The 14,278-nt window shown below is 37.3% G+C and overlaps 1 protein-coding gene across 1 annotated transcript in view; it reads left to right on the top strand.

The window, feature by feature from the left end:
* Positions 1–13,389, top strand: part of CDKL5 (cyclin-dependent kinase-like 5) — a gene marked incomplete at its 5' end in the record, with an annotated part of 49,932 nt that extends 36,543 nt beyond the window's left edge. Inside the window, 4 exons of the mRNA XM_009586197.1 lie at positions 6,460–6,562; positions 10,342–10,464; positions 11,588–11,707; positions 13,003–13,389. Of these exons, the coding sequence (XP_009584492.1) occupies positions 6,460–6,562; positions 10,342–10,464; positions 11,588–11,707; positions 13,003–13,389 (733 nt within the window). The remainder of the gene's footprint in view (positions 1–6,459; positions 6,563–10,341; positions 10,465–11,587; positions 11,708–13,002) is intronic.
* Positions 13,390–14,278: the final 889 nt, after the last annotated feature.

Raw genomic sequence — 14,278 nt, 5'->3', positions numbered from 1 at the left:
GTCAGCATTATTTTTTGGAATGTGAGGAACTTGAGTGCAGGGCCTTTGTTCTTCGTTATTTAAACCAGAGGCTTGAACCAAGATCTTAGATCTAACAAGTGAATGCCCAGAACCAGAAGTTAGAGATTATTCTGGAGCACATTCTCTGTTTCCCTCAATATATTCTCTTGAAGCTGTTTTATCTTGTTGAAATAGTGAAAGGACCACAGAGGTGCTGAATATGGCCTAGCGAATAAAGCCCTTCATTAACTTTGAGACAGTTAGATTTAAGTCCTTGCTTCAATTAATGTACTCAAAAATTTTCACAAAGTGGAACAGCTCCTTGAGAGAAGAGCCCACAGAAGAATAAGCATTTCTTCTTGTGAAATGGGAGGAATGGCAGTGCCCACAAGACCAAGTTACTGCTATTTTGGCATGTGTTTCTCTTTCTCTTTGCTTTTCCTACTCCCTATTTTCCTGAAATGTTTCCTGCCCAGCTCTACATGTTAACTCTGTGCAAGTTGTCCTGGCAATAGTCTAATGTTGTTGCAAAATTGTTCTGTGCCATAAATGCAGCTTAATCAGATTCCTGAGTGATGTAGAGTCTATGTTCCTCTACTTAATTTTCTGTATAGAAGTTGTGTAAACGCTTATGAAAATGTTGAAAGCTCTAATGGAATGTGATTCTGCTTACATCAATTTTATGATGAAGTAAATATTTGATGTTTGACTGACATACGTAACTGGTACATGACAATTCATCTTGAATTATGAGTGACATGTATTCCACCTGGACTTGCCACTACTGTAAAATACTGCTTCTCTCATACTATTGCTCTGTGTTGCCTTTCTTCTGTCAAAGATTTTGTGAATGTTTGCTAGACTGAATTGTCACAGATATTCCCTTGTCTTTGCGTGCATTTCTTCACTCTGTCCCTACTGTCCTCCCTCTTTAAAAATAAAGATGTTATAAACTCAACTTTTGTCATCAGGTTTTACTCTTAAATTACTAGATCATTTCTGAACTTTAGACAACTTGATTTGAAAAAAGGCAAATTTTTCATCCTTCCAGAAAATCTTTTCTTTGCCAGAGTCTAATTTCCTTGCTCAATTTTTCCTTTTTGATACAAGAGTAAATGTTTTATTCTCTTTAACTTTTACAAGCTTTGTCCTGAGCTGGGCAAAATCAGTAGGTATAGGCAAGATGCTTAACCTTGTTCTGCCATTGTGCCAAAATGTTGGCCTGAGTTATCTTTACCGTTGGTATAGTTCTAAATATTTCTTTGGAATAAACTCCAACATGCAGTACTTTATGTCACATCATATTGGAAGTGTTTGCATTGATTGCTTACAAGATGTCTGGGGGCTTCTGGAAAGCTTTGTTGTTTAGACCTTTTATGTTCATTTAAATATTTATTATATGACAAACAGCTTGTCATATCTTCTCTAGCATGTGTCATACCTTCCTGCAAAATAATAAAAAGGGGAAATATATATAATATTTATTATTATTTTTGTATGTATGTACTATATATAAACACTCACAAACTGTAATTCAAAAAAAGAACAAAAAAAGAACATCCTAGTCTTAGGAGTGTCAAAGGCTTACAATTATCTATCTACCATTAATTTTCAAGACTCCCAAAATAATACAGTATTTTGTAAACATGACATGGCTGGCTATAATATCGCTGTATCAGTGTAACGATGTAGTCACACTTAATGTTCCTGAAACTAGAAGGTTACCAATATCTGAGCAAGCTAGTTTAAAGCTTGTTCAGCTGTGTCTGCAGTACAACTGTTGCTGCGTTGTAAATACTTTCCAGTTCATTTACAGAATTCTTGAATTTGTAAAAAATATCAGGAAATTACAGATTTGTGACTTGGAAGCTTAAAAATCACCTGTGTGTGTTACACTGGTTGAGGCTTTAGGAATCTGCTCTGCATAGCTTGAAGACGTCCACCTTCCTAATGGTATAGCTTTCCCTCTGACATTTCCTGCACAAGACTCTTGCAAATGCATTGTCATCCGATATGTTTGCTTTATTCATCTGTTTGGCAACATCTGAGCCTCCCTGCCAGTCCCTTCTAGTAACCAGTGCCTCTTCCCTGACCCTTCCCCAGTCATCAGTTTTTTTGTTTTGCACTAAAAATTAGATGATTCAATCTAATGTTATTTTGCCAGGAAGCTTTCCAGAATTTGTAGTCATCAATATTCTGTCTAAAAAATAAGCCTACTGAAGTATATGCTTTATAAGTTTACGAAACCAACCACTTCCAAATTTTTATGGTTACTAATGTTGAATGGTACCAGGGGTGGGGGGGAGGTGTAAAATGTATGTGTGTATATATACATATATAGATGTATGCTTTTTTTAGTGATGCCGTAACCTCAGGTGGTCTAGTGGCTTTAGCGGCTTCTGGATGGTATTCTGTGTATAACAGTAGATCTGGGGTTTATTCCAGTTAATAAATCCTCCTTTTCCACATTTGCAAGGCCAAGAAAATTTCAGATTTGATCTCTGATTTTTAAGCTTTCAGTGCCAGGCTTTTAGACCAAGAAGTTTTACTATGGGCTTCAGCTTGTGGGATTTTGATTCTTACCTTAAGTAAACCATCTATTTGAGGTGCTTCATTAGTTTCTGACATTTTCTTGCCTTCGTTTATGGTAACTCTATCACTGCCAAGGGTTTTACTTTAAGCAAAACCAAAAGCTAACTTGGAGAATTAGTGTTTGTTCATTTATCTTCCAAAGAAAACTTCAGACATTTCAGTAACTCCTCCATTAGACCAAAATCCTTACTCGTGTAATTGTGAGTGGTTCAGTAAAGGGAGCAGTATACTGGGAGTTAAAGAGGATTTCCAAGCCAGGCTGCCTGCAGAGATTATTCTTGCTGAAGAATAACTGAAAAAAAAACGTGAGGAATTGCCTCCCCAAAAGAGCTGTCTGCAATATGAATCTATCTATGGCAGCATGAATGCAGCATGCTTCATATTTATTCTTTTGAGTTAATATTAAAGCACATCAGCTTGCTTGCCCCATGCACATTTGCTGCTACACCTCATTGTATTTGCATGAAGTTGGATACCTTTCCTGCCCAGGGGCAATAAATTCTAGTGATAATCACAAAATTTCCGCTTATACCTATGCTTTTTCAAAATGTCTCAGCTAGAATAACCAATGTGATCTACCGTTATATGTCCTAAGCGTGCAAAAGGCACACAAAATAACAAAGAACAGCCTTTGGTTTCTGCTTGAGGGTGAGCTCTCTGAGTGCGGGCTCTTTTCTACGGCTAGTCTTACTTGCTAGTAAAAGAGACGCTGCATAACTGATTCTGGTGTAATTGTTTGCTTTCAAGAGCTGAAGCTTTATGCAAAATATCAAGATAACTTGTAGTTATATTGTAAGAGTTTAATATTGAGTGACTATACCATACAGATTTTTCTGATAAACCTAATTTTTTCCTGTACTGTCCATTGTCTGAAAATCATCTTTTGGGATGCCTAAAATATCCCAGTGTTTCATCTCATCGATCAAAATGTTCTGCTCTATTTTTACTCGGTACAAAATCCTGGTGTTGAAGCTTCCTGCTATAATGCTATATATGTTCACTCTCTTCACATAATAAGCATGTGTTTTGAAGCAGTTGCTTTTCAAGGTCAATGCTTTTTCAGACAACTGTACTGCAATATGAGTCATAGGAGTTAATGACATAAACGAGTCGGTGTAAAACCACTGGCTTTTGGGTAAGCAGCAATTGAAAATGAGCAGAGTTCTCAGCCCCTTATTTTTCACCTCTGTCTGCTCACTACAGTCATAAGGAGGAAATGATGGTGCAGAATTTCACTTCTCTCCTCTCTGCTCATCTGCTGTAGGGAGCAGTTTTCTCGTCCAGGTTCACTGAGCCAAAGAAAAGAAAAGAATTTACACGAGTGAATCTCTGTCTAAAAGTCTGGCAAAAATTGTCCCAAGCTCTATTCTGAAGATTAAGTTCACCTTTAAAAATTCAGATTCTCCATTTTGGAATAGACTTTGGAACAGAAAAGCTATAGCCAGATATTGAAAAATTTTAAAGGACAATGAAGAGTAACCACATAGGGACTTCCTTATGATCTGACACTGGTTCCTCAGCAGGCAACATAGTCGCTGGGTTGGTAGTTTGTACTGGGGCTGTGATTTGGGGTATGTATGCAGATGTGGATGCACAGTAGCCCCTTTGGGGAAAGGCTCGGAAGATTCTCAGCCCCATTCACATGACTTTCAGAGTACAAGCAGGATACTTGGGGTGCACGCTTTCCTCCAACTTTTCTAACAAATAAAGTAAAAATCATTTAGTAAATAATTTGGTAGGTGTTTTGTTTGTGTTAAGTCAGTCTCGTGGGTTCACCGAATCTGTAAAACTGTCAGTAGTCTTTACTATCGGGCTTTCTCCTTGGTGCTTTAAGTGACTAATATAAGCGTGGCTTACTGCTGTTATGCAGTGGTACCAAATACAGGGACGTGACAGAAACAGGAATCCTTAGCAATCCAGTATATTTAAAATATGTGTTGTAAATCTAATAATTATATTAAACTAGAGATTTTTCCTGTAGTGTTGTAATTTTCACATTAAGTCTATGTTGTTGTGCACCTGAATGTGTTTCCTGGATCTAGATGTAAGTTCCAAAAATCTTAATTAGGAAAATTTCCACCATCCTCTCTGCCTATAAGTCTTTCTTCGAAGCCCATTCTCTTACTCAACAATTGCACTTTATTACAGCATTTAAACATTGCATGCATTTCTGTTTAGAACCAGGTAGCATTTCAAGCTTCAGGTGGTTTTGTGTAGAATTGAGGAATTGATGAAACCACCTATCAGAGTGAAGATTCTCATCAATAAGGAGAATGATGCCAGTGGTTCCTTCCCCTATTATGTGTTTCACATTTGCTTGGAAAAAAATGTCAGCTTGGCACGTAGTAGCAGCTGAATCACCAGCTGATAGCATAGCATTTAAAGCCAGAATTAGAAGCCAAAGATAACTATGGCAGACAGCTTAGTGTTGCTATATTACAGTTACTCCAAGAAAAGCTGCTCCTGTTTGTCATCCAGAGCCCTTAGAACTGTGGCTTTCCTTTAGGTTTTTCATCAAGACAATGGAACAATTTCATTTTTGTTTTCACACAACTTAAGACTGAAAAAGGACTATTAAATCACCCAGTATGATTTTCTGTATGTTAGTTGCCATTAGATGTCATCCATTCTCTGGAGTCCAGGCCCAGCAGCATACCTGACTAATGTGTATCTCCCAGAAGAGCATGCGGTCCTGATTGTGAAATGTCAAAGATCGGAAATCCACTTCTTTCACTGAGGAGTTTGTTCTGGCAGTTAATGATTCTCACTGTTAAAATCACTTATTTCTAATATGGCTTCTGTGGCTTCATTGTCCACCTACTTGGTCTTGTTATGGCTTTGCCCTTTACTTTAAAGATCCTTCTAGTACTCTGTAATTTCTTCATGGATAAGTACTTGTGCGCTGCAATCAAGGAAATGAAATGTTGGAGCTGGTTTGGCTGTGTTTTTTAACATACTAAAGAGATTGAAATCTATGACTCTTTTAATGTAGGCCATTCTTTCTATCTCTGAAATTATTTCTGTGACACTCCTGCATCATTTCTAATTTCCAGACTATTTTAAAGGGCGCTAGAACTTCATTCAGTTATGTCTCACTAATGTCCTATGTAAACCATCTTTTTACCCCGTATCAGTACTTTACATACGTAGTTTACTGTGTATATTTAAAGTAACATGCTATTTACCAGCTGTAGTCAATTCAGCTGTGTAGACAAGTTAAAAGGTGGAAATTCAATCTTCAGGCAAGTCACCTGTTCCACTTTTGGGTCACCTTCTTTTGCCAGCACTGTCTCACCCACACATAACAAACTAACTGAAGTTTTTAAGTTGAAATGGACAACAGTAGATCCCCAGCTTCCCTGGTGATAAATTTGGAACCATGTCAGCAAAGGTCAAGAAGTTCGATTGAAATTGGTTCTCTCTGGTGAACTTTGCAACTCTCGGCTCTCCAGCAAGCAATGGATAAACTGGACCTGTGCTTTTATACCTCATCACCATTTGTATGTTCTCTCAGATATGATTTTCATTTTCAAATCACCTTGTGTGTGATATTTTGGTTTGAATATTAAATTTTGGCTTAAAAAAAAATCCAAAAACAAAACATGCATGCTTTCCTTTTCCCTAAATAACTATCCACTGGTCTGAGCTAAACGTTTTATCCTAATGCTGTGTTCCTCCTATCCCATTTAATAAGTCTATTTATCCAGTATTTGCATAGTAACCCTTGAACCAATGAATGCTAAAACATCAAGAATCTTTTTGCTTTAATCAATAATTTGCATTCTTTGGCATAAGATCTCATTATTACACAGAATTTACATAATATCAAAATAAAATCTCTCTTACAATACCTTATTTCATGTTTAGGAAAAGTCCTGAAAACCTTAACAGTCACTCAGAACAGCTCAAGGAGAAAGAAAAGCAAGGTTTTTTCAGGGCAATAAAAAAGAAAAAGAAGAAATCTCAAACCGTAAGTATACAGTATTTCTAAAAGAAAATATGTTTATCAGTTTTGAATTATACTATTTTAATATGCTAGATTAGTACAGTACCTTTGTATTATTTGTGATCATACCCACATGTATCTATTTTTCTTTTATTTTCTCTCTTCACTATATGAAAGTCAAAGTCTTTCTCTGTTCAGGGTTTATTTATCTGCCTTTTCAAATATTTCTTCACCTACTAGTCCTATGCATCTTTGTTTTCATTCAGACCCTTTGAGAGCCAGTTCTGATGCAAGTTTTAAGCTGACGTTGCAGCAAATTCTTTTGCAGGATATGGTGATACCATTCCAAGAATAGCAAATGTGTTATTGTGTGTCCTCAGAGCTTGAATAATTTCAGATACTCATTAAGAGGAGATCAAACTGTTATAAATGAGAATTCTTTCCAGTCTTTTTCATGGCAGTGTCTTGATAACAGCCTCCGCCTTCTTGTTGCACCCTGTGGCGGGAATAAGGATGATGCGTCTTAACTATTCTTAACATTTTATGTTTTACTGGGGGAATGGATTGTGGCTTTTGTTATTCTGTATAAGCCTTTGGTGTCTTTTATACATTTTTACATTTTCATCTAGTTTTTGGGAGGGAGAAAGAACTTTCTTCTATCGGAGAGCAGTGGTATATTAAAATTTCACAAATTTTTATAATTAAAATCTCCCTAAGAACTGTAGTAACCTAAACATCATCTCATCTCATTCTTGAATGACTGTCCTAGAAACAGTAAAATATTTACAATTTCATTTACATAAAGTTGCAATATTTCTGTAAGTGTAACTGCAGTTATAGTTTTGAAGGTTCTCAGAATAGAGTAAATCACACTCACTCCTGGCAAAGGGGAGTAACTAAATCAAAATATCTGCTGTCACATAGTGAGGTGGCATGACTCTGGGTATTGGTGGAAGTCTGATCTGATGAAAATTGGAAATTGGGGGAGAGGAGTGATTATCAGGCTTTTTTTTTTTTTCCTTTTTTAATTTCTTTGAACTGTATGGAACATGTGCATGTGTGTGTTAACTAGCACTCAAAAAATGCACCTTGCCTTCCTGCTGGGCAGGTTTTAGAGCAGTGGCATGTACCTCTCTTTCTGAACTTGTTCATCCTGATACCTGTACCCAGTTCAAGTATGATCATTTGCATTACACAACTGAACAAAATACCTAGATTATAACTCTGGATTATTTGATATCAAAATGTCCATGAAAGGATAGCACACCTAAGGCCATTGGTTCCAGTGATGTATTTTCCAAAAAAAGAAAGGTGTTAAATTTGCACTGCTCTAGTCTACTCTGATTCCAGCCGTTCAGACGTGGTGGCAAGGAATGCTTTAAAAGCCCAGCTGATAGATGGTGTATCAACTACTTCCAGATTAAACTGTGTGAAGGAAATATAAACTGGATTGTGTTGCATCTCAAAATCCGGCACTTTCCAAAACGTCTAAATCACTAGTACTTTGTTCTATAGCTACCAAAGACATCACTGTTTACAAGACAGAACAGATTTATACATAATCCTTACTCCTGTTTCTTTTCACTCTTAAGAAGAGGGATAGAGGGGGAGGGAGAGAGAGAGAGATTTTGCATAAGGGAAAATTATCTTGGCTAGTTAGAGCTAGTATCTCACAGGAAGATGACTAAATTAGCGGAAGAAGGTAGTGGTAAAACTCTTGATGTCAGCTAGAAACTTGCTGACATCAACTTGATTTTTGGACCCAACCAGAGACTGAAAAACCTCTTTTCATTTCTACTTACAGCTGTTTAACAGGACAGTATCTAGGGATAGATTGTACCCACCGATGTGTGTACAAGTGTCTGGTCCAGAAACTGTTCTTTGTTCTTCTTTATCTGTTAGTTGAGGACATCTCTCTAACAAACATTGGGATGTTCATTAGGATCTTGCAGCACAAACAAAAATTATTACCTTCAGTTCAGCACCGAGTTTGACTTCAATAGCAAAAGCTGTTAACAGCACTGTAATATTAACTCTTCGACTACATGAATAAAGTTTTCTATGAATTCATTTTAAAAAATCTAACATATAGCTTGTGACTACTAATCTAGCTTGTGACTACCCAAGTTTTTTTCTGAGGCTTATAATTCTTAAAGTCCTATAAATATGTAATTCCACTTATTTACTCTGACACAGACTTTCTGCAGCAGATAACAAGCTAGACCGGAGAACTGTCACAATGCTGAGAAGCATGTCATAGAATTAAGAGTTTGTTAAGAGAGTGATAATATCATATCCGTTAGCTTCTGTTTACTTCTGATACCCTTTGGCAAGTCTCATTTTGCTGGTGATCATCCTAAGAGTCATAAAAGGTGTCTGAAATTGGATTGAAGACATGTTCTCAATAATGTCATTCTCAAAATCTCTAATAGCCAGAACTGATCCCAATTCCTGACACTTCCTGCTACAGAATTGTTCGCATTAATCATTCTCCCTAGAGTTCTCCAGGTGCAGTTCCTCGTGGGATAATAATTGTTACTGCCTGCTACGGGAATTCTTTGCAATATTGGTTTTGCAGAGCTGTTCTTACCCATTCTCCTTTTCATCTAGTTTGGATCTTTTAGTAAGGTAGCAAAAGGTTTTGAGTATTGCTAGAGTCACAGTTTTTTCTGTCATCTGCCACAAACAATTTGATATCCATGAGGGTTGTGCACAGTGTCAATAGGTACTGTCTTCAGAGGAGCCTGAGTTTTGCAGATTTTGGCACATATTGCAAGCCTGGGTCTGAAGAAATTATCTGCTTTGGAAAAAAAAGTTGCAGGTGAGCATTTCTCCTAGTGATGCTTTGATTCCGTTTTGATTTACTGAACTCCAAACAGGAAATTCTTCTGACCGTAAGGTTCCTAACAAGCTATGCTAATTAGTGACTCTCTTTCATTAACTTGTATGGAATCTAGAAGCTGAGAAAGCTGTTTGAAAACCCTCACTTTTGGTAGCGCACCCATCGTTCTCTTTAGTCATGTAATCATTATATTATATTATTAAGTTTTCTTTCGGTAGGCAGAATAATTCTAGACACAGCAAGTCCTGTGCTTGTTTGTACCTGAGCAGGGGAGAAATAGTCCCATTCATAATTTTAATACTTGATAGTTCTGTTTGTTGTTTGTGCATCCATTAGTATAGTCTTTGGTTGTATTACAGAAATTAAAATAAAACAGCCAGTGCCCTTGCAGTTATACATGAAGTTGTTGAAGGCATATTTTTGTCAGAACCGAAATAATTCATCCTGGAGCCCTAGTTCTTTTTACAAGTTAAAAATACAATACTTTTACTTCTTCTAGAGGTAGCTATCAAGTGCTCATTCTGAAACCGACTGCTATTATTGTTAGCGTATCTTTGATATTTTATTTATATAAAAATAAGAAATGTCATACCACTTTAGGTTGTTATCATAAGTAACAAATGATTGCCAGAATTACAGGATTTGATCCAAAGCTCAGTAAAGTCAACAAGACCTACCAGTTGTTTCCAAAAGGCTTTGAAACGCACTCTGCATTCCTAATGAATGTGGGTATAAGAATAGGTGTACTGATCTCTTTTTACATGCTTTATATGCATTGAGTTCCTTGAATTTGTTCCATATGCTTTTTTCGTTCAATCACTATTATATTTTCCCAAAGCAAATTATAGGATTGATACTATATATTGTCAGAATTCAAAGAAAAGAAAAAGAATTAATATAGTAAGGACAGATCTCTTGAATTGAAATACTATGCATTTAGTTTTTGTATCTTATATTGCAGACAGACTCAACCAACGGGGAGAATCCAAGCATCAAGAAATCCCTCTTTCCTCTTTTTAATTCAAAGAATAATTTAAAGCATAGTTCTTCTTTGAAAAAGCTTCCTGTAGTCACTCTACCCATGGTATTAATTTTTAAGTACAGTAGCACTGTAAAATGCTCCAGTAAACTTGTTTTACTGACTACAGCAGCATGTGTTTTATTTTCATGGGATCACTTTCTCTTCATGCCAGTTAAGTATCTTGGGCCAGTTCGATAAATTTAAATAAAATTGGCAGTTCTGTTGAAATAGATTGTGCCTAAAAAAATTTTTTTTAGCATTTGATATACTGAAAATGTAACATACACAGTTCCAGAAGGAATGAGCCCTGGGACTAAGACTAAAGGAGGAAAATAGTTGTAAAATTGTGTATGTTTAAAGTTAAACCGTCTCATTCTGTTTCAATCAGGAAAAAAATTAACTTGCTTAGTTTTATAGCTATACATTTTTTTATGCAAACTGCTCCTTTATATATAAATGTAATTAATCAAATATTAACAACAGATTATCTGAAAACTAAATTTTAGCTCATGCCTTTGCTGTATTTTTGTTTGTCCTGTTTTTTCATGAGAAAAGATAGCTTGCATTAAAAATAGGTTAAATTTTGATTGTCCTTTTTTTTTGCTTAAAATTCTTGAAATGAGATAAAACTTTTAAATTATCCTTCTGCCATAAATTTTGTTGGATTTTCAGCTTGTTTGGGGGCGGGGGAGGTTGGGGAGTTTCTTAATTTTTGCTTTAGTTTGGGATATTTATGGAGGAGGAGAAAGATGGGGAAAGGAAAAGCTCTTGGTTTTGTGATGGCAAAATCAGCCAGACATCAGTTTAGAGAGATTTTGGTCTGCTTCACTCAGGAACAAATTTATAGAACTGATCCATGGTCTTAACTGCAGTATGGAATGCTTTTTAAATGGAGATGAGGCTCAACAATTTTTTAATTTTTTTTATTTTTCGAAGCCTTGTTTAACTGCTCTCTCTTACAGCAAATGACACTAACAGCATGCGAATGCTTTAAGGGCTAAGGGTATAGCAAATCTGCATGATATCCACAGCCACTTGCTCTTACTATGGGGAAAAATATTGAAAGGTCATTGCAATTCCGCTGCAGTAATGGGCTTCACTTGCATTCTGTAATTAACTGGGGGAAATGATTTACAGTTATTCTTAAGAATATATTAGGAAGCCAGTATTTAACATTTTGTTGCAGATGCCTAGCAGTGATGGTCAAGATCTCTTGGCATTACAGAAAGCCATTCATTCTTCTAATCACCAGAGCAGCAGGCAGAAGGATTGGCATCCTGAGAAGATGACAGAAATCCAGCCTCATGTAAGTGGCATTATCAATTCCCTGTATTTTAACATCACTGAGGTATCTTGACAGTTTTTTCTCTGATGAATTGCATTTGACATTATTTCCCAACATTCCTATTCCCCGCTCATTGAATGTAAAAAAATCACATGCCTGCAGTCCTGCATAATTCTGTGAAAATCTAGACATGAATGACAAGGAAAAGAAGAGAGACTAAATGTCCCTGTGTCAGTCTTGGTGCCTTTCAAAATATTAGTTACGTTTTTGTATTAGAGGCAACAACGTTTCAGTGCAGGTCTATGGTAGCTATGCAGCGCTGTAGCAAAGCCCTCAAGTTAGCTCCGCAAGGAATGGTGCATCCCGAGGGCGCGCTGCTGCTTGACACAGTGCGATGCTTGATGGGGTCACCAGAGCATCGTGACCACGTTACAGTGCGGCTGCGCCTCAGCTGGCACAGGCTGCGGTTTAAGCAGACTACATTATTGGAGCATAGCACTGGACTAATGCAACTTCATTTTCTCCAGTTCTAAAACCAGCTTGGGGCGCGGGGTTTGGGAGGGAGCTTCAGTGCCATGCTCTGTTGCTGTTACAACATTGAAAACGGAAGAAGAGGGTTCGTTGCAGCTGCAGTGTTCGAAGAAGCAAGTTGCTCTGTGAGCTGTGGAATTTAATGAGGCTGTTTTCATATCACTTTGTGTGCTCAGGCTTCCCCAGGCTCTTGCTAGCCATTTCAGTAACCCCATGTCTCCATTTTCCTTCAAGCTGCTCACCAGTTAAAGAAGCTGTGAGGGACTAGAGCAGCTTATCACCTAGCTGCTGGCAAACAAAATATCTAACTGCTGAGTTAGCCCTTATTTCAGTGCAGATGATTACTCAAGACACTCTCTAACCCCTAACTGATGTCCATAAAATTTTTAGGAACTTTGTATTTCTGATATCTGTGCCTCATAAAATGTGGTGGAGGTTCTAAAGCTAATAGCAGGAGTCGTGACAGATGGACAGCTAATGCAATTGTCTGTGCCTCCGTTTTCACAGGAAACAAGGTTAAAATAATGGATGAGAACAATTTTTTTTTTTCTGATGTAGAAAAGATTCCATCTTTTCAGGTAGCTAATAGATTGAATCATAATGAGAAGGCAATTTCTCAGGTGTGTAGTCATAGCTTGGAATGAAATACTCCAAATTAATACAAGTTAAAAGTGAAGAAGTCCTGTGAAGTTCAAGATGTTCAGTTTAGGATACGACAGTTTTGTTACAGGAAGTCTGATAAGATGGAGAGCAGAAGGTCAAGTGCTTTTCCCCATGTCTTTCAGAGCCAGCCATTAAAATCTCTCCGAAAGCTCTTACACCTCTCCTCTTCAAATCATCCTGTCCCTGCTGAGCCTCGCTTCCAGCCCTTACCCAGTCAGCCAGCCAAAGCTCCTTTTTCTGAAGTGCGAATTCACCCCATGAGTCAAAGCTCCGGCAGCGGCAGCAGCAACGTGCGGCAAGAGCCTCAGCCGAAAAGCAGGCCGACGCTGCAGATACCAAGCCAGCTGGAACCTACCTGGCACGTCTCCCCGGTGAACAGGAACGCGAGTGATGGGCCTCCTTACTCCGATCAGCTGCCTTCCAAGAGCGGACAGAACGGGCACACGTATAACCGAACAAACCGATCGCGAATGCCAAATCTGAATGATTTAAAAGAGACAGCCTTGTAATTGCACTCCAGAAAATAGGCCAGTTCAGGTGAAGGTCAGCGTAGGGGAGTGGTGGTGGTTCTGGTGATAGTAAGACTGCGTTTTCAGCTTTATAAAGGTGTGCAATATGTACATGTGGAACTGTGCTGTTTGGCACCACAGTGAGAGTCAGGGATTATACAGTAAAACAAGTTGAATTATGAATTACCAGTCATCAGAAATGTCACTGGATGCCAGGCAGAGTGTGCCGGTCAGGGAGAAAAATGCCATTTTCTCTCATTTACATTCCAGCTTAGTGCACATTTCTGTCTGAAAGCTGGGAGACTTCTGGTATGTATTGGCACTTAGAAGGGTGAAAACATTCATGTCTAGACCTATGCCCTTACTACATTTTTTTGCTGCCTAGTTAAAACAGTGGGGTTTATGTGATAAAAGTGTATCCCTGTTAAGGGTTTAAAGGTAAATTGTATGTCTTAAATTTGTTTTTTAAACTTCCATATTTGATAGGATTTGTAATATTTATTTATGATGACCTAATATCGTACTGTTATAATCATATCTTTTATGTTATAATGTAAAGTTATTTTGAGCTGTTTGAAACATTGTGAAGCAGTGCAACAGCTACAGTAGTTTCTATAAAAAACTAACAGTAACATTTATATATTGCATCAGGAGTATTTTATTCTATATATAAATATATATATATAAATGGAAAATAACCGTCTGTTTTTTAAATATACTCATTTAAAAGAAAAGTATTGTTATGACACTATCTGCCATATTTTTATACATTTGTGATATAAAGTGCAGTATTATACTTCTAATAAAAGGAAGTTGAATGTGGATATAAACGTGACTGTAACAGTATGAATCTTGCTCAGCTATGAAAGCCCGGTATTATAGGCGTTAT

The sequence above is a fragment of the Fulmarus glacialis genome, unplaced genomic scaffold (assembly GCF_000690835.1).
Source record: "Fulmarus glacialis isolate BGI_N327 unplaced genomic scaffold, ASM69083v1 scaffold32219, whole genome shotgun sequence".
NCBI lineage: Eukaryota > Metazoa > Chordata > Aves > Procellariiformes > Procellariidae > Fulmarus > Fulmarus glacialis.
The sequence above is the reverse complement of the archived record's forward strand: the minus strand, read 5'-3'. Positions and strand labels throughout refer to the sequence as shown.